Raw genomic sequence first — 26,180 nt, 5'->3', positions numbered from 1 at the left:
TCTCTCTCTCTCTCTCTCTCTCTCTCTCTCTCTCTCTCTCTCTCTCTCTCCATGAGCTTGCTCTCACCCTCCTCCCGCCCACAGGTGTGGTGAGGGCAGTGTGGGTGGTGAGAGGTGGGCGGGCAGACCTACCCTGCGCGCCTACACCAAAGATGACTGAGGACACGGCGCTCCTGGTGCTGTGGTACCGGTCCAGTGACACCCTCCCCGTGTACAGGTCAGTGACACCCTCCCCGTGTACAGGTCAGTGACACCCTCCCCGTATACAGGTCAGTAACACCCTCCCCGTGTACAGGTCAGTGACACCCTCCAAGTGTACAGGTCAGTGACACCCTCCCAGTGTACAGGTCAGTGACACCTCTTGTGCACTTCAGTGCCACCTCTTGTGTACTTCGGTGTCACCCCGTGTGATCCAAAGTGAATACAGTGATCCAGGACCATGGGGCAAGCCACATCAGCAATGTACTGCTACCCTATTCTATGCAATAATTGAATAGAGGGATCAAAGGATATGTTCCCCTGTCATATTCAATCACACAGTGGATGACATGCATAGTGTGGAAATCTTTAAATCTGAGAGTTGAGAGACTTGAGTGAAGCAACGGGGAAATCGTCAAGTTCTCCATTAAGAATCCAGTAATTAAGAGAGCTTCAAAGATTTCGTTCCAGCAGAGCTGGAGTTACTATTACTCGGGAATTACCATCTCTCAGGATGGGCTCTCACATACATGGGAGAACTGGAGTGCAACAAACGTTATTAATATGGGAACAAAGGAGAGTGTGGAGGGAGAAATTTAGACAACATTAGATATCTGAGAATACATCAGTAAAGGAGCGATGCAGATTCATTGTTGTAATAGCCTCTCGACATTTTAAAATCACATTATGTGCCTAAGAATACATAATGGAGCTAGATTGGCGACAACCAGCATTTACTTGTATTAAACAAGAACCACTAAATGTAGGCTGAGCTAAGATAAGCTGGGCAGAGCTAAGCTACATCAATGAACGTTAATTTTTGACACAAATACTCAAGTAAATGCATACATTCATAATCACATGAGTACACAAATACTACATCTAAACACACACACACACACACACACACACACACACACACACACTCACACACTCACACACGCGCGCGCGAGCGCGTTCAAGCTCAGAATGCAGACATAATACTGTCTTTACACATGTGTAAGGATCAAATGCTCACAGACAGAGTGTTAGGCATTGTGTATGACCATGGTTATAAGCAACTAAGTAACATTATAATCCTAAGTAACTCAATCTCTCTCTCTCTCTCTCTCTCTCTCTCTCTCTCTCTCTCTCTCTCTCTCTCTCTCTCTCTCTCTCTCTCTCTCTTAATATCCCTTCCTCACCCTCTATACATCACCCTCTGTCATCGTAATAAATTACTTGCATGCCAGTTTTCAGATTACGTTACAGGTTCTATAAATTGTAAAACAATACGTTATAATTTTTCTAACAAAAAAAGTGGTAAATGCTTGCCTCACTTGTATTATTATTATTATTAATAGTATTCTTATTATTATTCTTATTATTATTTTTATTAATTACTATTATTATTATTATTATTATTATTATTATTATTATTATTATTATTTTATTATTGTATTATAATCATGAAGCTATATTCTCTCTGGTACCTTGCAGCATCTGGGGAATGGGAGATAATCTGGTTTGATCCAAGAACGAATAACGCAAGTTTCTTGGACCCGTAGCCATTCACCAGCATCACTGCAGAATCTTGATGAATCGACCTTTTTCACGGACCATTTTCTCAGCTGGGAACGTTGCCTGCTTACGCTGCAGACACCAGACCAGTGTTCACGCAGACCCAGTGAACAACCTGTCCAAGTGTGTAATTACAGACGATTTAATAGGCAGGTGTGTCTTCAGCGCTGCCAGACGTAAGCCGCTCGTTTATGTAACTGCGTTATTGGTGGCTAAATTTGCGTGAATTAGGCTAGGTTTAACCTAACCTAGATTGCCTATTACTGTATTTTGGTCGCGGTTTAACGTGCAGAAACTGGAGAACAGTAATGCTTCGAGTCCTGTCTATGTTAGATATTTACAGCGTGCTAAAAATATCTAACATTGACAGGACTCGCAGCAATGGTTTTAAATTGGAAAAATCAGGCTCAGGAAGGATATAGGAAAGCACTGGTTTTATTAATAAGTTGTGGATGAGTGGAACAAACTCCCCGAGAGCTAAATGAAAGGACACAAGTGCAACCTAATGTGACATTTATTGTGGCAACGTTTCGCTCTCCAGGAGCTTTATCAAGCCATTACAAACAATACATGGACACAGAGGTATATAAAGGCTCAGAGTGGGCCCCGTGGAGTCTCTGTGGAGGTTTAGGCGTGTGCACCTTACATCGTCTCTGTTAGAGGCATTTCGATGCTCATTCAGGCGGACTGCAAGATCTCTGCCTGTCTCGCCTATATTTCTTGGGACCAGAACCCACAGGGGGATAGTGTAGACGCCTGCTGTAGAAGTTCATGAGTACTCCCGTAGCGGCTGATGTTGCCACGAATACTCGCCGGAGCACTTGCTATGAGTAACGTCAACGTTTCCACCATAAACACATCAAAGACCTCACTGCAAACAGCCCCACACCTCTAACTTCTACAGCGGGCGTCTACACTATCCCTGTGGGTTCTTGCCCAAGAAATATGTAAGCGAGACGAGGCAGAGATCTTGCAGTCCGCCTGAATGAGCATCGAAATGCCTCTAGCAAAGACGATGCAGGCTGCGCATGTATCTGCAAGGCTCCGCAGGCATTTGATGAACAGGATGAGGCACAACTCGTTCTCCACCGGAGCCAGACCTCAGACATAGACGGTGCCTAGAAGCCTCACTAATCGCCGTCACCGACACTGTAGAAGACGCAACACTGGAAATACAAAATTTCAAAAACATTGGCATACATGATACTTAAGCAGCACCAACCCAACAACACAGAGTCACGCTGATTTCATCGTCCACCGTCCTCATCACTTAGGTAGAGTTGTTTTGATAGACCTGCCTCGCATGGGCCAGTAGGCCTTCTACAGTGTTCCTCCATTCTTATGTTGAACATTAAAATGGTATAAAATACCGACAGGTTGTTAGGTAAGACACATATGCAACAGTTAGGTATCTTTATTATGAAACGTTTCGCCTACACAGTAGGCTTCTTCAGTCAAGTACAGAAAAGTTGATAGAAGCAGAAGATACTTGAAGACGAAGGGTGATGGACTGATTACATCGTCTTCAAGTATCTTCTGCTTCTATCAACTTTTCTGTACTTGACTGAAGAAGCCTACTAAGTTCCTCTTTACATTCCTTTAACACCCTTGCAAACAATTCATCAGGGCTTGGGGATTTGTTAGATTTTTTTTAGTTTCTCTATTTGTCTGAGGACCATGTCACTAGTTACCGCAATCGTACATAGTTTATTATCATCCTGTTCTACATAATCTATTATTTCAGGAATACCGCTAGTATTTTCCTGGGTGAAAACTGAGAGGAAGTAGGTATTTAGAATTTCACACATATTCTTATCACTGTCAGTGATCTGACCTATTTTTAAAACTACACAAAGTTTTAGCCTCTGTAACTGTATTCGGGAGTTTGTTCCACTCATCCACAACTCTATTACCAAACCAGTGCTTTCCTATATCTTTCCTGAATCTGAATTTTTCCAGCTTAAACTCATTGCTGCGAGTCCTGTTTAGGCTTGATATATTTAGCACGCTATTTACATCCCCTATATTTATTCCTGTCTTCCATTTATACACCTCAATCATATACTCCTTAATTCTACGCCTTTCTAGAGAGTGCAAATTCAAGGCCCTCAGTCTATCCTCATAGGGAAGATTTCTCATCAGCTTTGTCATCCTCTTTTGTACGTTTTCCAGTGCATTTATATCCATTCTGTAATACGGTGACCAAAACTGAGCAGCATAATCTAGATGAGGCCTAACCAAGGATATATAAAGTTGAAGAACTACCTGAGGACTCCTATTATTTATGCTTTTTGATGTGAAGCCAAGGATTCCGTTAGCTTTACTGAGAACACTTATGTACTGTTGTCTTGGTTTTAGATTACTGCTAACCAGAACTCCCAAATCCTTTTCGTAATCAGTAATATTAAGATCTACATTATTTAGTTTAAATGTGGCATGGTTATTTTCCTGTCCAATGTTTAGAACTTTGCATTTGTCTAAATTAAACTGGATGAACCATACCTTTAAAGGCATTTTGTGCATCAGCCTTGAACTATATCTGCCACTTTTCCGACCAAAGCATAAACTTAATGAAATCATCAAGAAGTCTCTAATGTGGCCAGAATTTACTTATCAACCTTCTTTGTTCTTTTTTGTATAAATAGTTTAGAAAACCGACAAGTGGACGTTTACTATACTGTCGACAAACGAAGTTATTAATGCTTTTAATCATTCTCCCATCGAAGTAGATTATACAGAAGTGTGAGCTGAAAATGGGATCAGACAGTGACCTTCGTTGAACGTCACTTGAACATTCCTCATTCCGATTTCGTCCCATAATGCAAAATTTATTGTTTATCTGTCAACTATATCTCTCACCAAGAGATAAGTTGTCATCTAATGCAGTGTACTGCCACTTTTCAGAATCACCTCTTGTCTGAAACTTTATCAGAGGCTTCATAAATCTCCAGACAAACAACGCCGTCTTATTTACATTTTCTCGCCGCGACATATTAAGAAGAAAAGTAATTTGTGTAGGGCTCCTTGCGAACCCGCCTTCAGACTCACTGACCAAACTGTCTTCATTAAGAGGACTTTCAATTTTATTTACTAATAATGATTACAGTAATCTTCCTACTTTTTATTATCTTGATGATTTGTACCAATCTTTCTTTTGAACGTCAATGAAATGTCAGCACGATACCAGTTTGCAATTCTAAAATATTACCCAGCACGGTATCCATTTGCAATCATGAAATATTATTTATCTCACAAATCAAAAAATAAATCCCACCTTTTAAGTCTCGTTTTTTTTTAAGACTTTCAATACTTCTTCGCTGTAAGAAGGAGGAGGAGGAGGAGAAAGTTTCGCTGACTCTCCAGAGTTCGTGAAATAACTTGTGGTGAATTCCTCGTAAAGTCAAGTGAGAAAAGCATTAAATATACCACGTACTAATTACGGGAGTGGCGCGAGCTGCCGATTAGCGCCACCAAAGTCAGGTGTTGCCAAGGTGAATTTAACTCAAGTTTTGTACATGAATAAGCCTGTGTGTGTGTGTCTATTTTTTTGACACCCTTGAGTGTTAAGGCAAAGAGGTATGATTCGACCTCGGCTCAATTTTAGGGTAAGTCATTGTTAGTTAACCTCAACTTATGTACAGGCTAAGAGCTGGGTAGACAAGGTTTCACCTAAGCCCAGCCTTGGGCGAAATGTTGTATTAAGAGGATTCTCCGCTACCAGCATCTTTGAAAATAATAAAGTTGGTAGAATTACCGACAATATGTAAAGTAAAAGGACACAAGTGCAACTAATGTGACATTTTATTGTGGCAACGTTTCGCTCTCCAGGAGCTTTATCAAGCCATTACAAACAATACATGGACACAGAGGGTATATAAAGGCTCAGAGTGAGGTGCAATACTAGTGAGGTACCATTTCGATGTTCACTAGTGGTAGTAGTAGTAGTAGTAGTAGTAGTAGTAGTAGTAGTAGTAGTAGTAGTAGTAGTAGTAGTAGTAGTAGTAGTGACAAAAGTAATACAATATGGGAGAGCAATTAATTCGTACATGAGTAAAAGGATATAAAAGCTATTACTTGGGTAACATAAAAATAGGTTGGACAAATATAGACTGGAAAGAGGCAGCTTGTTTCAGTGTTCACTCTCTGTAATGTGCTTTGTGTAAGTGCAACTAATGTGACATTTATTGTGGCAACGTTTCGCTCTCTATGAGCTTCATCAAGCCATTACAAACAATACATGGACACAGAGGGTATATAAAGGCTCAGAGTGATGTGCAATGCTAGTGAGGTACCATTTCGATGTTCACTAGTGGCAGTAGTAGTAGTAGTAGTAGTGACAAAAGTAATACAATATGGTAGAGCAGTTAATTCGTACATGAGTAAAAGGATATAAAAGCTATTACTTGGGTAACATAAAAATAGGTTGGACAAATATAGACTGGAAAGAGGCAGCTTGTTTCAGTGTTCACTCTCTGTAATGTGCTTTGTGTAATATAACAGGAGAGACTATGTGATGGCAGGATTTACTGTTTTCAGGAGGATTCTTGCTAAGACTTCGGAGATGGTGAAGCTGCCGTTGTTTTGTTTAATTGTATTCGAAACAGCGATCAGTGCTGATTCGAGGCACTTGCGTCTGCGGAAATTAGTTTCTTTGATCACTAATTGGGCGTCTCTGAATTTCATGAGATGATTGGTGGAATTTCGGTGTTGTACACAGGCGTTGTTCAAGTTATCGTTCCTACATGCGTAAATGTGTTCATTGAGGCGGGTGTCAAGGTTTCTTGCTGTTTCACCTACGTAAATCTTGTCACAGCCTCAACAGGGTATAGTGTAAACTCCTGCATTGACTGGTTCGTGGTGCTTGGATTTTGTCCTGGTTAGATCCTTTATTGAAGTGCTAGAAGCGATGGCGACTCTGGTGTTAGCTTGTGAAAGTACTTTAGAAACGTTCAGTGCAACCTGGCTGTTGGGAAGAATTATAACTTTGTTGGGAGTGGTGTTGGTGCGTGGAGAATTAATGATCTGAAGAGCTCTTTTCTTGCAGTCTTTGATGAAAAAAGAAGGAAAATGTAACTCAGTGAATGTTTGGTGAATGTATGTACATTCCTCGTCAAGAAACTCAGGACTACAAATTCGGTATGCTCTTAGGAAAAACCCGATGATGATGCCTCTTTTGGTCTTGGTATCTTGACTGGAATAGAAGTGTGTGAGATCATTTTTATTGGTGGGTTTCCTTCTTTTTTCATCAAAGACTGCAAGAAAGACATTATATATATAGGCGGAGAGTGAGGTGTGACGCACGTGACCTGAGGAATGTCATAAGAACATAAGAACATAAGAATGGTCCTTATCAAAACAATCTCTACTTATGAAAGTTAAGACACATATGCAACATCTGGATATCTTTATTGTAGACGTTTCGCCATCCAGTGGCTTTATCAATACAGATTCTAGGACATAATAGGAAGACAGTAGAACTATATACAAAAGATGAGGTAATCAGTCCCTCAGTTCTACTGTCTTCCTATTATGTCCTAGAATCTGTATTGATAAAGCCACTGGATGGCGAAACGTCTACAATAAAGATATCCAGATGTTGCACATGTGTCTTAACTTTCATATTGTCGGTATTTTATACCTTTCTTGCACAACTTGTCAGACACTGCAACATCATGGAATCTTGGTTCAGAGGACATCTACAAGACCTTCTTCACGGCTGCTGCAACTAACCCATCTCTTTGGGAAGGACCTACTTCCATTGGGGAATCCCGCCTACCAGTGACTATGCCCTCGTCTGCTGCCCGTCCTTATCCACTGACGCCTATATAACCGCCAGTCTTCTTGCCTATGCTCCAGATTCTTCTCCACCACGATGCTGTGAACACTTACTCCAAGGCTGAGGGACTGATTACCTCATCTTTTGTATATAGTTCTACTGTCTTCCTATTATGTCCTAGAATCTGTATTGATAAAGCCACTGGATGGCGAAACGTCTACAATAAAGATATCCAGATGTTGCACATGTGTCTTAACTTTCATATTGTCGGTATTTTATACCTTTCTTGCACAATCTCTACTTATGATGAGGACGGGTAGACGATGAAATCATGTGACTCCTGTGTTGGAAATATAAACACATATGCAGTATAATGTGATCCTTTATTGACTACGTTTCGCCCACACATATATTTCCATTGTGTCGGTATTTTATACCATTTATTTCCATCGACTCCTGTGTTGTTGGGTTAGTGGTGCTTAAGTATCATGTATGCCAATGTTTTTGAGATTTTGTAGTTTCCAGTGTTGCGTTCTATAGTGTCGGTGACGGCGATTAGTGAGGCTTCTAGGCACCGTCGGCGTCTGAGGTCTGGTTCGGTGAGAACGAGTTGTGCCTCACTCCAGTTCATCAAATGCCCCGTGGAGTCTCTGTGGAGGACACAGGCGTACCTTACATCGTCTCTGTTAGAGGCATTTCGATGCTCATTCAGGCGGACTGCAAGATCTCTGCCTGTCTCGCCTACATATTTCTTGGGACAGAACCCACAGGGGATAGTGTAGACGCCTGCTGTAGAAGTTAGAGGTGTGGGGCTGCGTTTCATAGTGAGGTCTTTGATAGATGATGTGTTTATGGTGGAAACGTTGATGTTACTCATAGCAAGTGCCCGGCGAGTATTCGTGGCAACATCACCACATGGGAGTACTATGAACTGCTTAGGGGGCTGTTCCATGGGCGGTTTGTTGAGGATAGCTTGTGCCTTGAGTCTGCAATCCCGGATGAAGAAAGATGGGAACTGAAGACGTGTAAAGGCTTGTGTTATGCAAGTGCATTCTTCTTCTAGAAAACAAGGGCTGGAGATGCGAAGAGCTCTCAAGAAAAAGCCAATGAGGTCTCCTCTCTTAGTGCGGGTGTCTTGGTGTGAATAAAAGTGTATAAGATCGTCCTTGTTGGTAGGTTTTCTATACACTTTGAAGAGAAGTTTGTCACTGTCGGGAGATCTGCACAGTAGAACGTCGAGGAAAGGAAGTTTGCCATCATTTTCGAGTTCAAGTGTAAACTTTATAGATGGTTCAACTGCATTGATCTTGTTGAGAAGGGCCTGGATATTGAGACGTCTCGGATAGAAAACCAATACATCATCAACGTATCTAAGCCAGGTAACGGTGTTACCTGGTGTTACCTATACATCATTAACGTATCTAAGCCAGGTAACGGTGTTACCTGGTGTTACCAATACATCATCAACGTATCTAAGCCAGGTAACGGTGCTACCTGGCTTAGATACGTTGATGATGTATTGGTTTTCTATCCGAGACGTCTCAATATCTAGGCCCTTCTCAACAAGTTCAATGCAGTTGAACCATCTATAAAGTTTACACTTGAACTCGAAAATGATGGCAAACTTCCTTTCCTCGACGTTCTACTGTGCAGATCTCATGACAGTGACAAACTTCTCTTCAAAGTGTATAGAAAACCTACCAACAAGGACGATCTTATACACTTTATTCACACCAAGACACCCGCACTAAGAGAGGAGTCCTCACTGGCTTCTTCTTGAGAGCTCTTCGCATCTCCAGCCCTTGTTTTCTAGAAGAAGAATGCACTTACATAACACAAGCCTTTACACGTCTTCAGTTCCCATCTTTCTTCATCCGGGATTGCAGACTCAAGGCACAAGCTATCCTCAACAAACCGCCCATGGAACAGCCCCCTAAGCAGTTCATAGTACTCCCATGTGGTGATGTTGCCACGAATACTCGCCGGGCACTTGCTATGAGTAACATCAACGTTTCCACCATAAACACATCATCTATCAAAGACCTCACTACGAAACGCAGCCCCACACCTCTAACTTCTACAGCAGGCGTCTACACTATCCCCTGTGGGTTCTGTCCCAAGAAATATGTAGGCGAGACAGGCAGAGATCTTGCAGTCCGCCTGAATGAGCATCGAAATGCCTCTAACAGAGACGATGTAAGGTACGCCTGCGAGGGATGTTACTGAGGATCCTTCTTGATTCCAGGTCCTCCATATATAAATTGGCAAGAACTGCACTAAGGGGGGATCCCATGGCTAGTCCGAAGAGCTGTTTGTACTTCTTGTCCTCAAACCTAAAACAGTTATAACGAACACAAAGTTCGACAAGGCTCACAAAATCTTGGCGGGGTACAGGTAACTCTGTATCATCTTTAATCACCCTGCGAAGAAGATCAATGGCTTGATCAACTGGGACATTGGTGAATAAGGCAGTCACGTCAAAACTTGCAAGCTTCTTATCACTCATGTCGAGATCCCTTCATCTAAAGCATTCGGGTGACCTCCTTAACCGTATCAGGGATCTCGACATGAGTGATAAGAAGCTTGCAAGTTTTGACGTGACTGCCTTATTCACCAATGTCCCAGTTGATCAAGCCATTGATCTTCTTCGCAGGGTGATTAAAGATGATACAGAGTTACCTGTACCCCGCCAAGATTTTGTGAGCCTTGTCGAACTTTGTGTTCGTTATAACTGTTTTAGGTTTGAGGACAAGATGTATAAACAACTCTTCGGACTAGCCATGGGATCCCCCCTTAGTGCAGTTCTTGCCAATTTATATATGGAGGACCTGGAATGAAGAAGGATCCTCAGTAACATCCCTCGCTCAGTTACATGGATGCTGTACGTAAATGATATTTTGGTCATTGTACCCAAAAATCTTGACGTACGGGGCATCCTCAACACCATCAACACTCTGGAATCTACTATTAAATTTACACTAGAGGAAGAGAAGGACAACCAATTACCTTTTCTCGACGTTCTCTTACGCACAGGGGAAAATAAACTTTCTTTTAAAGTCTACCGGAAGCCTACCTACAAGAACGATCTTCTACATTTCTTCTTAAGCCGGTAGGAGAATTGGACCTGCCTCGAATAGGCCAGTAGGCTTGTTGCAGTGTTCCTTCTTTCTTATGTTCTTATGTTCTCTCACCATGACACAGGAACTAAAAGAGGGGTAGTTATTGGCTTCTTTCTGAGAGCCTACAGAATTTCCAGTCCACAGTTCCTCGAAGAAGAATGTACATACATCACCAACTCTTTTAGTTCACTGCACTTTCCCCTACACTTCATACGTGACTGCAGGAAACGTGCGACACGTATCCTCAGCAAGACCAACACCTATCAAATTGAAGAAAAGCCTCCAAGTTACATCGTTTTACCGGTCAGCAACGTTGCCACTAATGTTTCAAAAATGTTTGACAGAAAACTGGCTAAAATATCTACCAGCTCTTCAACTACTATTAGGAACCTGATACAAAAACCCAAGCATGATTCTGGCACAAGTGCAGGAATCTACACTATACCATGTGGGAGGTGTGACAAAGTATATGTAGGGGAAACAGCCAGAACTCTGGACATTAGAATAGCAGAACACAAAAATGCTTGGTAGGTAAGACACATAGGCAACAGTTAGGCACTTATGCAACACATGGGAATCTTTATTGAAGAAACGTTTCGCCATACAGTGGCTTCATCAGTCCAATACAAAGTAGAAATTGGTAAGTATAGTAGAAGTTCGAGGTAATCAGTCCCTCAACCTGGAATCGATGTGTTTAGTCCATCACTCTTGTAGGAAGTGCAGCATAGGGCCAGAGAGGTGGCTTATATACTGCGGTGAGATGAGTTGAAGCAGGAGGAGGTGAGATCACAGTGGGACCTGCCACTAGTGTAAGTAGGTCGTCGTCCAAAGGTAGGGCAAGCGTTGAAGTCTTTGTACCAAGATTCCATGAAGTTGCAGTGTCTGACACTGCAACTTCATGGAATCTTGGTACAAAGACTGACAACCTCAAATTTCTACTTTGTATTGGACTGATGAAGTCACTGTGTGGCGAAACGTTTCTTCAATAAAGATTCCCATGTGTTGCATAAGTGTCTCAATTCTTCAACTTGTCGGTTTTCAAAACCATTCATCACAACAGTTAGGCAACTTTATTCCGAAACGTTTCGCCTACAAAGTAGGCTTCTTCAGTCGAATACAGAAAGTAGGCAGGAACAGTAGAGATGTGAAGACGATGTAATCAGTCCATCACCCTTGAAGTCGTAGAATTTGAGGTTGTCAGTCCCTCGGCCTGGAGAAGTTCAGTTCCATAGTCAGGAACTATCTGAAGATCAAGCGACAGTGCGGAGACTTAAATACTGTCGGAAGGAGAGGTGCAGAGTAGTAGTAGTGGTAGTAGTAGTAGTGAGAATGTAGCCACTGAGAGGTCAGGTCCCTCTCAAATCCTACAGTTCTCACTTGAAAGGGTTGTCTAAGGCGTTTTCTGTACCAAGAGGCCAAGTGTTGCAGTGTCTGACAAGATGAACATCAAAATGGTATACAATACCGACAGGTTGGTAGGTAAGACACATAGGCAACAGTTAGGCAACTTTATTCCGAAACGTTTCGCCTACACAGTAGGCTTCTTCAGTCGAATACAGAAAGTAGGCAGGAACAGTAGAGATGTGAAGACGATGTAATCAGTCCATCACCCATGAAGTCGTAGAATTTGAGGTTGTCAGTCCCTCGGCCTGGAGAAGTTCAGTTCCATAGTCAGGAACTATCTGAAGATCAAGCGACAGTGCGGAGACTTAAATACTGTCGGAAGGAGAGGTGCCTATGTGTCTTACCTATGTGTCTTACTTACCAACCTGTCAGTATTGTATACCATTTTGATGTTCATCTTGTCAGACACTGCAACACTTGGCCTCTTGGTACAGAAAACACCTTAGACAACCCTTTCAAGTGAGAACTGTAGGATTTGAGAGGGACCTGACCTCTCAGTGGCTACATTCTCACTACTACTACTACCACTACTACTCTGCACCTCTCCTTCCGAGAGTATTTAAGTCTCCGCACTGTCGCTTGATCTTCAGATAGTTCCTGACTATGGAACTGAACTTCTCCAGGCCGAGGGACTGACAACCTCAAATTCTACGACTTCAAGGGTGATGGACTGATTACATCGTCTTCACATCTCTACTGTTCCTGCCTACTTTCTGTATTCGACTGAAGAAGCCTACTGTGTAGGCGAAACGTTTCGGAATAAAGTTGCCTAACTGTTGCCTATGTGTCTTACCTACCAACCTGTCGGTATTGTATACCATTTTGATGTTCATCTTGTCAGACACTGCAACACTTGGCCTCTTGGTACAGAAAACGCCTTAGACAACCCTTTCAAGTGAGAACTGTAGGATTTGAGAGGGACCTGACCTCTCAGTGGAACACAAAAATGCTTGCAGAAATGATGACCGCAAAAACGCATGTGCTCAACATAGAGACGATGTTGGACACCTCATGAAATTCAATGAAGCTAAACTAGTTATTAAAGAAGACGACTTAAGACGGAGAAAATGCATTGAAGCTGCACTAATTTCTGTCAGTAACACTATAAAGCAAAAATCCGGTAGTTACAGTATTTCAAAATTACTAAGCAAGAGGATATTACCCATCCTGGGAACTGGTGTTACTTGATGCCAGCAGGTCCCTCTCTTGCCTCACCTCCTTAGTTCCATTACTACTACTACTACTACTACTACTACTACTACTACTACTACTACTACTACTACTACTACTACTACTACTACTACTACTACCACCTCTACCCACGCGTCACCTCACCTGACTCCTGCCACTATATATATAAATGTTTTTTTAGTTTTCTCTGTATTAGGACTGAAGAAGCCACTCGTGGCGAAACGTTTCCTTTAATAAATGTCCTGAACTGTACATAAGTGTCTTTTTCCACAAAATTATAATTCTTCCCAACAGCCAGGTTACACTTAACGTCTCAAAAGTACTTTCACAAGCTAACACCAGAGTCGCCATCGCTTCTAGCACTTCAGTAAAGGATCTAACCAGGACAAAATCCAAGCACCACGAACCAGTCAATGCAGGAGTTTACACTATACCCTGTGGAGGCTGTGACAAGATTTACGTAGGTGAAACAGCAAGAAACCTCGACACCCGCCTCAATGAACACATTTACGCATGTAGGAACGATAACTTGAACAACGCCTGTGTGCAACACCGAAATTCCACCAATCATCTCATGAAATTCAGAGACGCCCAATTAGTGATCAAAGAAACTAATTTCCGCAGACGCAAGTGCCTCGAATCAGCACTGATCGCTGTTTCGAATACAATTAAACAAAACAACGGCAGCTTCACCATCTCCGAAGTCTTAGCAAGAATCCTCCTGAAAACAGTAAATCCTGCCATCACATAGTCTCTCCTGTTATACTACACAAAGCACATTACAGAGAGTGAACACTGAAACAAGCTGCCTCTTTCCAGTCTATATTTGTCCAACCTATTTTTATGTTACCCAAGTAATAGCTTTTATATCCTTTTACTCATGTACGAATTAACTGCTCTACCATATTGTATTACTTTTGTCACCACTACTACTACTACCACTAGTGAACATCGAAATGGTACCTCACTAGCATTGCACCTCACTCTGAGCCTTTATATACCCTCTGTGTCCATGTATTGTTTGTAATGGCTTGATGAAGCTCATAGAGAGCGAAACGTTGCCACAATAGATGTCACATTAGTTGCACTTGTGTCCTTTTACTTTACCTCAGCTCATTTCCAGACAAAGAGCTTTAGCTCACCCAAGTTCATTTACGGGCTAAGAGATAATTTTTCAAATCTCAGCCAATTTCAGAGCTCGGCACTACCTAAGGTAGACAACCACTCCCAGTATTCCACCCACAACAGGCCAATGTCCAGTTATCTATTCACTATTAGGTGAACAGGAGGCTACAGGTATTAGAAAACGTCTGCACGTCTCTTGCCAGAGGCTCGAGCTGGGGTACGGGATGAGCCGAAGACACTGTTGTTGAGCGATAGGGATTAAAAATCATAATGTTTACACCAGTGGTCCCAGGAAAGATACTCACAGAATTCGGAGACAATTACTAGCGAATATCTGAATAGCAACAGCCGTGCAAGTAGCCAATCCTAGCCGGCACGCGAAGGCTTCCCACTGGCAAACGTTGTCAGCAGGGTAAACGTTATTAACGTGCGAGCGTTATCGATGGAACAGTGTTGTTGTCGGGAGAACATAGTCGATGGACGAACGTTTTCCACGAGTCATTATGGTGAATTGTCGACACGAGCAACAAGAACTCACTTTGAAAATTGCCTTACGGTCGATCCCCCAGTAATAACCTTGGAGTGTATGGCAGCTGGAACGAGGTAGTTCTGAACAACCTGCAGCAGAAAGGAGAGATAGTCCTGAACAACCTAAAGCGGAGAGGCGAGGTAGCCCTGAGCAACCTACAGCAGAGAGGCTAGGTAGCCCTGAACAACCTGCAGGAAAGAGGCGCGATAGCCTCTTAACAACCTGTAACAGAGAGGCGAGGTAGCCCTGAACAACCTACAGCAGAGAGGCGAGATAGCCCTGAACAACCTGCAACAGAGAGGCAAAGTAGCCCTGAACAGCCTGCAGCAGAGGGGCGAGATAGCCCTGAACAGCCTGCAGCAGAGGGGCGAGGTAGCACTGAACAACCTACAGCAGAGGAGCGAGGTAGCCCTGAACAACCTACAGCAGAGAGGCGAGGTAGCCCTGAACAACCTGCAACAGAGAGGCGAGGTAGTCCTGAACAACCTACAGCAGAGAGGCGAGGTAGCCCTGAACAACCTGCAGCAAAGGCGAGGTAGCCCTGAACAACCTGCAGCATGGAATATGGAGTCGTCAGCATCACACAATTACAGCTTGGTATCTTTCAGTATCTTGCCCGCGGTATTGGTGCGTGTTCGTCTTTGTCGCCTTCGCTTTTTTTTTTTTTTCAGAGCGAAGGCAGGAATGAATGGGTGTGTGGGTGTGAGTGGCTTGGTGTGTGGCTGTTTGGTGCGTAGCTGGACTGGTGTGTGGATATGTGCTTGAAAGTGTGAGAGCTGGTGTTTGTCCAGGTTCTCAAAGAGTGCCACTTATACTTCGTCAATATTTCGTACTTATTACATTGTGTATATTCATGTGATTGTTCATATATTGTGGTGTATATCACCCCAGAGAACGCTGCTGTGTACGTGCATCTCTTGCAAATTATCTTAAAGTGTAGTTATGACGTTGTTATAGTGTAAATGACGCAATGTTGTCTTTACCACAATGTAAATAACGCCGTAATGGCTTTTCAAAAAGGCCACTGACGTTCGTTCACTCTTCAAGCCTATCATCGTCTTCAGTGGCCGACTTACATTTTTGGGCCCCTGAAGCTTGAACTGTTACGGGGCCCCTTCGTAAGCAACAATTGCTAGCCTACGTGATACACTAATTTCCATGTTAACTATTATTTTGTACTCAATTACTACTATATTATAATATTAAAAAGAAAATTTCTCATACGTTAGACCCAAAATTTTTAAGCAATGTGGACTAAAGTAGTTTCTGTTGCCCCTCCGGGATTAAGGGCCCCTCAAGCTTAAAGTTTAGTAGTAGATCCGTTGCCGTGTCCGTCTTGAGGACTGTTGTCGGTGTTTCTAAATTGTTTTGTTCGCTAATTGCTTAATGACAAACTTAATATTATGAAATGAAAGCTAACCAAAACAACATTAATCAGCGCCAACATTAATGTGCGCCAACTGTTTTGTGCATCAATTATAATTTGCACCAATATTTATGTGCACCAGTAATAACTTGCACCTATAATAACGTGCACGAATAATAACGTGCACTAATAATACTGTGCGCCAATAATAACGTGCACCAATAATAATGTGCACCAGTAATAACGTGCACCAGTAATAACGTGCACCAGTGATATGTGCACCAATAATAACGTGCACCAGTAATAATGTAACACCAATAATAACGTGCACCAATAATAACGTGCACCAATAATAACGCGCACCAATAATAACGTGCACCAGTAATAACGTGCACCAGTAATAACGTGCACCAGTAATAATGTAACACAAATATCAGCATGCACCAATACGTTCAATGAGGGATACAGTGACAAAAGCTTCATAAGGTCAAGACGTGATAAAACTCTACACAGGGCGAAACGTTGCCTGTGCAAAACGCTTTGATCTGCGACCTGTGACCTTAAGTTCAACGATGCAGGAAGCAACCATCAGACTTGAACGTGGGTTACCACGTTAATAAATATTGATGAAACATCGTTTAACATACGTTTAACATGCGTTAAACGATGATTAACATACGGTAAACGACGTTTTATATCTTTCTGGACTCATACGCATATCTCACATACACGTGCGTTATATATGAATGCGTCTCACATACGCATGAATCTCGCGTACGCATGCATCTAGAAATACGCATGCGTGAGAAACATACAGTTCTCATACGCTGCGTTGTACATGTGTAGCATGCGATGCATCTTATGCACGTCTCGTGTATAAGAACATAAGAAAGGAGGAACACTGCAGCAGGCCTACTGGCCCATGGGAGGCAGGTTCAATTCTCCTACCTGTATCCAACTAGTAACCTCGAAGACCTCATATTCTTACGGAGATTAAGAAAGAGTAACATTGGAAAAGTTGAAAAGGTATTTTGAAGGCGATTTGCACAAAACGTCAATGGTAAGCCAGTAGGTCTTCAAATATGTTAGGGGAACAACAAAAGTAGAAGAAACGAAAAGACTTAAATTGCAAAAGAGTAAGAGTAACGAACAACTTAAATATAGCAGCCATACAACACACTAAAATTCCCAGGCAAACTAAATGTGAGCGAAATTAGTAGTCTTGACGTTATAATACTTGGCATATTAAAAACAACAGCATAAATTCTTGGAAAAACTGAATATTAACCAATCAAGCAGACCGGATGAAATAAGTGTCAGAATTATGAAAGACTATACCAACCACCAACGGAAACATTTAACAAATCATTAGAAAATGATAAGGTCCCAGTGGACAGGAAAACTAGGGAATGTTTAAAAAGGGAGCAACACTTGTGCCGTCAACCATCGTCCATCAGATAAACATCAGTTCTAGGTAAGTCAATGGAGACAAACATTAGGGACAAGACATACACATAGGCGAAGAACTATTTGAAATCTATGACTCACGAAATCGTAATGACACGATTGCAAACAAACCATACCACGGGCGGGATTGAACCCGCGGTTAGAGAGTCTCAAAACTCCAGACCGTCGCGTTAGCGTTAGTGGAAGATGCACCATGAACATACGTTTTTTTTTCTTGCTTTTTTTTTTTGCAAACAGAATCACAGCAGAATGAAACTAATTAGCTTCTGAAAGTGTAAGCCCGAAGGCTGTTTAAAAACCAGCCGGAGAAGCACTTTGCAAGTATAAGGTTTAACTAGATTTTACGCTGGAAAAACTGAATCAACGGATTCTTGATGTTTGTTCAACATCTACATCTGGGAGATCAGTTCACAACGATCCAACCACCTTAACAATAGTAATAGTGATAGAAGTGATCACAACAATGGTGCGCATTCTGCTGCACCGTAATATCCAGAAGCACAACTATCAGTGACTAGACGTTGAATCAATGGTGCGCACAACCCTAAGTGGCAGTGGAGTAACACGAATGGGTTACGAAACGAGCAATACTAATTAAGTAGAGGTAGTTGTAGCCCATATCTTCCACCCGATTCCATTTCTCCTATAAATCCATACCGTTTTCCCAATATTGCATTTCTTATTTGCCTTTCTATTTTCCCTCTTTTCATGACGGCAGCGGCTGGAGGGAGTGGAGAGTGGGGAGAGAGCCTTCTGCTTTACCATCTTTACCTCAAAAGTCTAAATAATACGTGATAGTTCGAATTCTATACAAAAACAGGAAGGTCTGAACATCTAGCCTCAGTGTGGACTCCCAAGTAATCCACTAACTGTCGATCCCATGTACCTCAGTGCAATATTATACAACATCCCTCAACCCACCTACAACAACAGATGCAGGCACAAACGGATGGAAATACAAACACATGCAAAGGATACAAATGCAAGATACACATTCATAAGTGAAGCACATACAAAAAATACACAAATGATCCACATATATATACTTTAAAAAACACATACAAAAAGATACTCATACAAAAAGATGCAGAAGATGTACAAAATTTTTGGTCATGCAAAAAACTATTGATTCAAAAGAGAAAGAAAACATCGTTAAACAGGGGAGAAAGAAACAGAATTTTCAAACATGTTATCTTATGAATGAAACTTAATTATTTTTCCACATTAGAATTTAAAATTTCTGGTGGAGACATGTCCTTAGAAGAGGCATTTATCATTCTTTTGTTATAGCTCATTGACATTCAGTTAGTGACCTGACAGTCACACGGAAAGTTTGAGCGACACACACACACACACACACACACACACACACACACACACACACACACACACACACACACACACACACACACACACAGATGGGACACAGCAACGAGGGGCCACAGTTGGAAGCTGAAGACTCAAATGAACCACAGGGATGTCAGGAAGTATTTCTTCAGTCACGGAATTGTCAGGAAGTGGAATAGCCTGGGTAGTGATGTAGTGGGGGCAGGATCCATACATGGCTTTAAGAAGAGGTACTATAAAGCTCACGGAGGGGGAAGAGTGGCCGGGTAGCGGCCAGGTGAAGAGGCTGGGCCAGGAGCTGTGAATCAGCCCCCGCAACCACAACTAGGTGAGTACACACACACACACACACACACACACACACACACACACACACACACACACACACACACACACACACACACACACATTCACACACAACACCACACCACGTATATATTTAAGAGTTGATCAAGTATCTATCGACAAGTGCCTTTGACAACGGGTAATTAACCACGAGCACGGCTCTGCTTCTGCAGCGACAAACACGCAGTCACAAATACGCACTCAAGATAGATAGTTACAGATAGGTAATCCCAAATAGGTAAAAACCACATTATTTAAAAAAAAAAAAAAAACTGAAAAATTGGAACTTCAAGTCGAATAACAAAACAAGATTTTCATTATATGAAAATACATCAGAGCTGGAAATTTCAGGCTGATCAAAATATATCCTCCAGTTATCGCATGGAAGCTAATCCTTTTTTTTTTGTATAATTTTTATGTTCGTAAATTGGCAAAATAAACCCAACAAAGCCTAAAACTGTACTAAATGTTTTAGTGGGGTTTGATGTAACAGCGTTTAGATTTGGAAGCCCTTCAGAAAAGGCATTGTTAAGTTATTGCACAATGCAAAAATAAATCACAGGATTTAGCAAAATATTGCAGTAACAATGTAAAAACATTTTTAAATTAAGAAACATCAACCTGGAAAATTTGAAACTGAGCAGAAGAGGCTTTCTTTAGTTATCCATATAAATCTATATCACATTTTAGTCTATAAAATTGACAAAATAGCACCTACACAGGATAACAGAAATACAAGTCTTCCTCTTATTATGGTACACCATCGTTGAAAGTTTGAAGCCGATCAAGAGAGGTGTTCTCAAGTTATGAAGCAAAGTCTTGGATAAAGAAAAAAATAAAGGAACTGGATAACAGTTCCAGTAACCACCATAGGATAGCCTAAAGAGGGTGAATATTAAGTCAAGTTAACGTAAACTGACTTAAAATCGCATATAATTAACCAAAAATACAGCATAAACGGGCGACTTACATCTGGCAGCTAGGGCCACTGGTAAATCCTCAGGAGTGTTGATATCCCCTGGAACGCTTCTCGAGGCAGACACTAATTTCCAAGCTTCAAAACTCGAAGTTCAACTAGCCGGAATGTTCCGAGTCCCTTGACGACACGCCACCAGCACGTCATACCTAGATGATTCGTCTTGGCTGCAGTCTGTTTCACTCACACGTTACCTTGATGCTCCAGCTGATGACTCTGAGGACCTCCTCTTACCCGAAATGCCCCGGCATGATAATGGCTTTGTTTGTTCTTAGCCACTCAAACTATGCAAAGAAACAAAATCCTTAATCCTTAATCCTTCACACTCTCCTTTCAAGGCTTCCTCTGGAGGGCCCCGGCACCTCTTGTATCTACCTGTGATTTATACACCCTCTTTAGCGGCCTATCTTGCGCTATTCTCTACAACCCTTTTGCACTTTGTAGAGAGAGATAGAGAGTCAGTGAAGGAGAGGGGGATGGGAAAGAAGATATAGGAGAGAGAGAGAGAGAGAGAGAGATAGGACACCATTCAGGTAAAAATGAAAGTTCAAATTACTCTCTCTAAAAGACCAATTATAACAACTGTACCGATGTAAGTAAAACTTAAATGAGCCTATTAATGTAACATGCAGCACGGATAATGTGTGTGTGTGTGTGTGTGTGTGTGTGTGTGTGTGTGTGTGTGTGTGTGTCTGTGTGTGTGAGAGTGTCTGTGTGTGTGTGTGTGTGTGTGTGTGTGTGTGTGTGTGTGTGTGTGTGTGTGTGTGTGTGTGTGTGTGTGTGTGTGTGTGTGTGTGTGTGTGTGTGTGTGTGTGTGTGTGTGTGTGTGTGTGTGTGTGTCTGTGTGTGTGAGAGTGTCTGTGTGTGTGAGTGTGTGTGTGTGTGTGTGTGTGTGTGTGTGTGTGTGTGTGTGTGTGTGTGTGTGTGTGTGTGTGTGTGTGTGTGTGTGTGTGTGTGTGAGAGAGAGAGTGTGTGTGTGTGTGTGTGTGTGTGTGTGTGTGTGTGTGTGTGTGAGAGAGAGAGAGAGAGTGTGTGTGTGTATGTGTACTCACCTAGTTGTACTCACCTAGTTGAGGTTGCAGGGGTCGAGTCCAAGCTCCTGGCCCCGCCTCTTCACTGGTCGCTACTAGGTCACTCTCCCTGAACCATGAGCTTTATCGTACCTCTGCTTAAAGCTATGTATGGATCCTGCCTCCACTACATCGCTTCCCAAACTATTCCACTTCCTGACTACTCTGTGGCTGAAGAAATACTTCCTAACATCCCTTTGATTCATCTGTGTCTTCAGCTTCCAACTGTGTCCCCGTGTTGCTGTGTCCAGTCTCTGGAACATCCTGTCTTTGTCCACCTTGTCAATTCCTCTCAGTATTTTGTAAGTCGTTATCATGTCCCCCCTATCTCTCCTGTCCTCCAGTGTCTTCAGGTTGATTTCCCTTAACCTCTCCTCATAGGACATACCTCTTAACTCTGGGACTAGTCTTGTTGCAAACCTTTGCACTTTCTCTAGTTTCTTTACATGCTTGGCTAGGTGTGGGTTCCAAACTGGTGCCACATACTCCAATATGGGCCTAACGTACACGGTGTACAGGGTCCTGAACGATTCCTTATTAAGATGTCGGAATGCTGTTCTGAGGTTTGCCAGGCGCCCATATGCTGCGGCAGTTATTTGGTTGATGTGCGCTTCAGGAGATGTGCCTGGTGTTATACTCACCCCAAGATCTTTTTCCTTGAGTGATGTTTGTAGTCTCTGGCCCCCTAGACTGTACTCCGTCTGCGGTCTTCTTTGCCCTTCCCCAATCCTCATGACTTTGCACTTGGTGGGGTTGAACTCCAGGAGCCAGTTGCTGGACCAGGTCTGCAGCCTGTCCAGATCCCTTTGTATTTCTGCCTGGTCTTCGATCGAATGAACTCTTCTCATCAACTTCACGTCATCTGCAAACAGGGACACCTCGGAGTTTATTCCTTCCGTCATGTCGTTCACAAATACCAGAAACAACACTGGTCCTAGGACTGACCTCTGTGGGACCCCGCTGGTCACAGGTGCCCACTCTGACTCCTCGCCACGTACCATTACTCGCTGCTGTCTTCCTGACAAGTATTCCCTGATCCATTGCAGTGCCTTCCCTGTTATCCCTGCTTGGTCCTCCAGTTTTTGCACTAATCTCTTGTGTGGTACTGTGTCAAACGCCTTCTTGCAGTCCAAGAAAATCCAATCCACCCACCCCTCTCTCTCTTGTCTTACTGCTGTCACCATGTCATAGAACTCCAGTAGGTTTGTGACACAGGATTTCCCGTCTCTGAAACCGTGTTAGCTGCTGGTGATGAGATCATTCCTTTCTAGATGTTCCACCATTCTTCTCCTGACAATCTTTTCCATGATTTTGCATGCTATACATGTCAGTGACACTGGTCTGTAGTTTAGTGCTTCATGTCTGTCTCCTTTTTTAAAGATTGGGACCACATTTGCTGTCTTCCATGCCTCAGGCAATCTCCCTGTTTTGATAGATGTATTGAATATTGTTGTTAGGGGTACACATAGCGCCTCTGCTCCCTCTCTCAGGACCCATGGAGAGATGTTATCTGGCCCCATTGCCTTTGAGGTATCTAGCTCACTCAGAAACCTCTTCACTTCTTCCTCGGTTGTGTGTACTGTGTCCAGCACATGGTGGTGTACCCCACCTCTCCGTCTTTCTGGAGCCCCTTCTGTCTCCTCTGTGAACACTTCTTTGAATCTCTTGTTGAGTTCCTCACATACTTCATGGTCATTTCTTATTGTCTCTCCTCCTTCCTTCCTTAGCCTGATGACCTGGTCCTTGACGGTTGTTTTCTTCCTGATGTGGCTGTATAACAGCTTCGGGTCAGATTTGGCTTTTGCTGCTATGTCGTTTTCATACTGACGCTGGGCCTCCCTTCTTATCTGTGCATATTCGTTTCTGGCTCTACGACTGCTCTCCTTATTCTCCTGGGTCCTTTGCCTTCTATATTTCTTCCATTCCCTAGCACACTTAGTTTTTGCCTCCTTGCATCTTTGGGTGAACCATGGGCTCATCCTGGCTTTTCCATTATTCCTGTTACCCTTGGGTACGAACCTCTCCTCAGCCTCCTTGCACATTGTTGCTACATATTCCATCATCTCATTAACTGGCTTCCCTGCCAGTTCTCTGTCCCACTGAACCTCATTCAGGAAGTTCCTCATTCCTGTGTAGTCCCCTTTCCTGTAGTTTGGTTTCATTTGTCCTGGCCTTCCTGCTTCCCCCTCCACTTGTAGCTCTACTGTGTATTCGAAGCTCAAAACCACATGATCGCTGGCCCCAAGGGGTCTTTCATATGTGATGTCCTCAATATCTGCACTACTCAAGGTGAATACTAAGTCCAGTCTTGCTGGTTCATCCTCTCCTCTCTCTCTTGTAGTGTCCCTTACGTGTTGGTACATGAAGTTTTCCAGTACCACCTCCATCATTTTAGCCCTCCATGTATCTTGGCCCCCATGCGGCTCCAAGTTCTCCCATTCGATCTCCTTGTGGTTAAAGTTGCCCATGATCAGGAGCTTTGCCCTGCATGCATGAGCTCTTCTCGCCACAGCCAGTGTGTCAACCATCGCTCTATTGCTCTCGTCATACTCTTGCCTTGGCCTCCTGCTGTTCTGTGGTGGGTTATACATCACTGCAATTATCACCTTGGGACCACCAGAGTGAAGCGTTCCCACTATGTAATCACTTTGTTCTCCGCTGTCTCCTCTCTCCAGCTCATCAAAATTACATTGGTGTTTGATCAGCAATGCCACTCTTCCACCCCCCCTGTTCCTTCTGTCTTTTCTCAGGATCTGGTATCCTGCTGGAAAGATGGCATCTGTTATCATACCTGTAAGCTTGGTTTCTGTGATCGCTATGATGTCTTGTTATGCCTCTTTGACTCTTTCGTGCCACTCCTCCCACTTGTTTGTTATTCCATCAGCATTTGTGTACCATACCTTCAGTTTCCTTTCCAACACTGTGGTTTGGGGGGCCTGTGGGGGTGGGAGACCTGGTAGCATACTGTGGGATTCTATGGTTGGGGGTTGGGTGGAAGCTGTGGATATGGATTGTATTGTGTGTTGGGATGGTGTGATAGGTCGTGGGGTTCTGAGGATAGTTGTGTGCGTGCTTGCCCTTGCTGCTCTGTTCTGCTCTGACTGACCTCTGCTGGTTCCATCCTTGTCTCCTTTCCTAGCTCCTTTCGCTTTTTTGTCCTCTCCCTCAGCTGCCGTCTCTCTGTTTGTGTTCTGTCTCTGTCTAGGAACACCTTCTTGTACTCTTCCGAGCTTTTCAACCGTGGTTTCTCTTGGAGGATCCTGTTCCGCACTGTTTCTGTCCTGAGAATCAGCTTGATCGGTCGGTTTCTCCCCCTCAAGTACCCCCCTATTCTCTGAAAATTTACAATCTCATCCTTGTCTCCTTTCCTAGCTCCATTCGCTTTTTTGTCCTCTCCCTCAGCTGCCGTCTCTCTGTTTGTGTTCTGTCTCTGTCTAAGAACACCTTCTTGTACTCTTCCGAGCTTTTCAACCGTGGTTTTTCTTGGAGGATCCTGTTCCGCACTGTTTCTGTCCTGAGAATCAGCTTGATCGGTCGGTTTCTCCCCCTCAAGTACCCCCCTATTCTCTGAAAATTTACAATCTCATCCATCTCTTCTCCCCCTATTTCCTTGATGATTTTCTCAATCTCCTTTCTTTCTTCCTGCCGTCTTTCAGTGTGTGTCCTTTCCTCTCTCTCCCGAAGCCCATGGATAATCACTGATTTTGCCCTTTCCTTCTCCCATTGCCTCTCCCTCTGTGACTCTGGTTCCTGTCTGTATGTGGTCATTTTCTCCCTTGATTTTTCCAGTGGCTCTTGGTAGCATGGTTGTGCCTCAGCATTCGACCTATCTCCCTCTCCATCTGCACCCATCTGCTCTTCCCTTCCACTCCCTGGCCCTTCTTTGCAGGCTGATATGACCTTAGCATAATTCATATCTCCTTCCTTCCTGTTCAGCCTCTCATCTTCGTATGGTGTGTCTTCTCTGGTCACTACCCCTGAGACTTGCTTCAGCCTGTTTACCACAAATTCTAGGACCTTTACCCTGGCTACTGCAGTTTCGACTTGTGCCTCCCAATTCTTCGTCTCCTTCTCCAACCTCTTTTCCCATTTCACAGAGAGCTCTTTCTCCATTTTTTCAGAAAGCTCTCCTAATTTTCTCTCCCATTCTTGCTCTATCATTTTCCACTGTTCCTCCATCCATTCCTCCCTACCAGTACCATTGTCATCTGATCCCTGATTCCTGCGAGTCCCAACCATTTTTTTTTTTAGTGAAAGAGAGAGAGAAAAAGAAAAAGAAAAAGGGGAGAGAGTGAGAGATAGGGAGAGAGAGAAGGGGAGCCTAGAAGGAGGGGAAAGGGAAAAAGGGGAGAAAGTGAGAGAGAGGGAAAAGGTAAGAGAGAGAGGGGGGAGTGACAAGGGAAGAGAGAGAGAGATAAAAGAAGAGGAAGAGAGAGAGTAAGAGAGGAAGAGAGAGAGGGAGAGGGAGAGAGAGAGGAAGAGAGAAAGAGTGAGAGGAAGAGAGAGAGGAAGAGAGAGAGGAAGAGAGAGAGGATGAGAGAAAGGGGGAGAGAGAAAGAGAGAGAGAGAGAGAGAGAGAGAGAGAGAGAGAGGGAGAGAGAGAGAGAGAGAGAGAGAGAGAGAGAGAGAGAGAGAGAGAGAGAGAGAGAGAGGAAGAGAGAGGAGAGGAGAGGGAGAGTGATGGGGGGGAAAGGAAGGGTTATAGGG

At 43.2% G+C, this 26,180-nt stretch overlaps 1 protein-coding gene across 1 annotated transcript in view; it reads left to right on the top strand.

Annotated features, from left to right (window-relative positions):
• The window catches only part of LOC128687391 (uncharacterized), a 300,674-nt gene that overhangs the window by 81,608 nt on the left and 192,886 nt on the right, over positions 1–26,180 (top strand). The window contains exon 2 of the mRNA XM_053774850.2: positions 85–217. Within this exon, the coding sequence (XP_053630825.2) occupies positions 85–217 (133 nt within the window). The remainder of the gene's footprint in view (positions 1–84; positions 218–26,180) is intronic.

Source organism: Cherax quadricarinatus, chromosome 40 (genome assembly GCF_038502225.1).
Source record: "Cherax quadricarinatus isolate ZL_2023a chromosome 40, ASM3850222v1, whole genome shotgun sequence".
Taxonomy (NCBI): domain Eukaryota; kingdom Metazoa; phylum Arthropoda; class Malacostraca; order Decapoda; family Parastacidae; genus Cherax; species Cherax quadricarinatus.
Note: the sequence above shows the minus strand (reverse complement) of the source record. Positions and strands in the feature narration are given on the sequence as shown.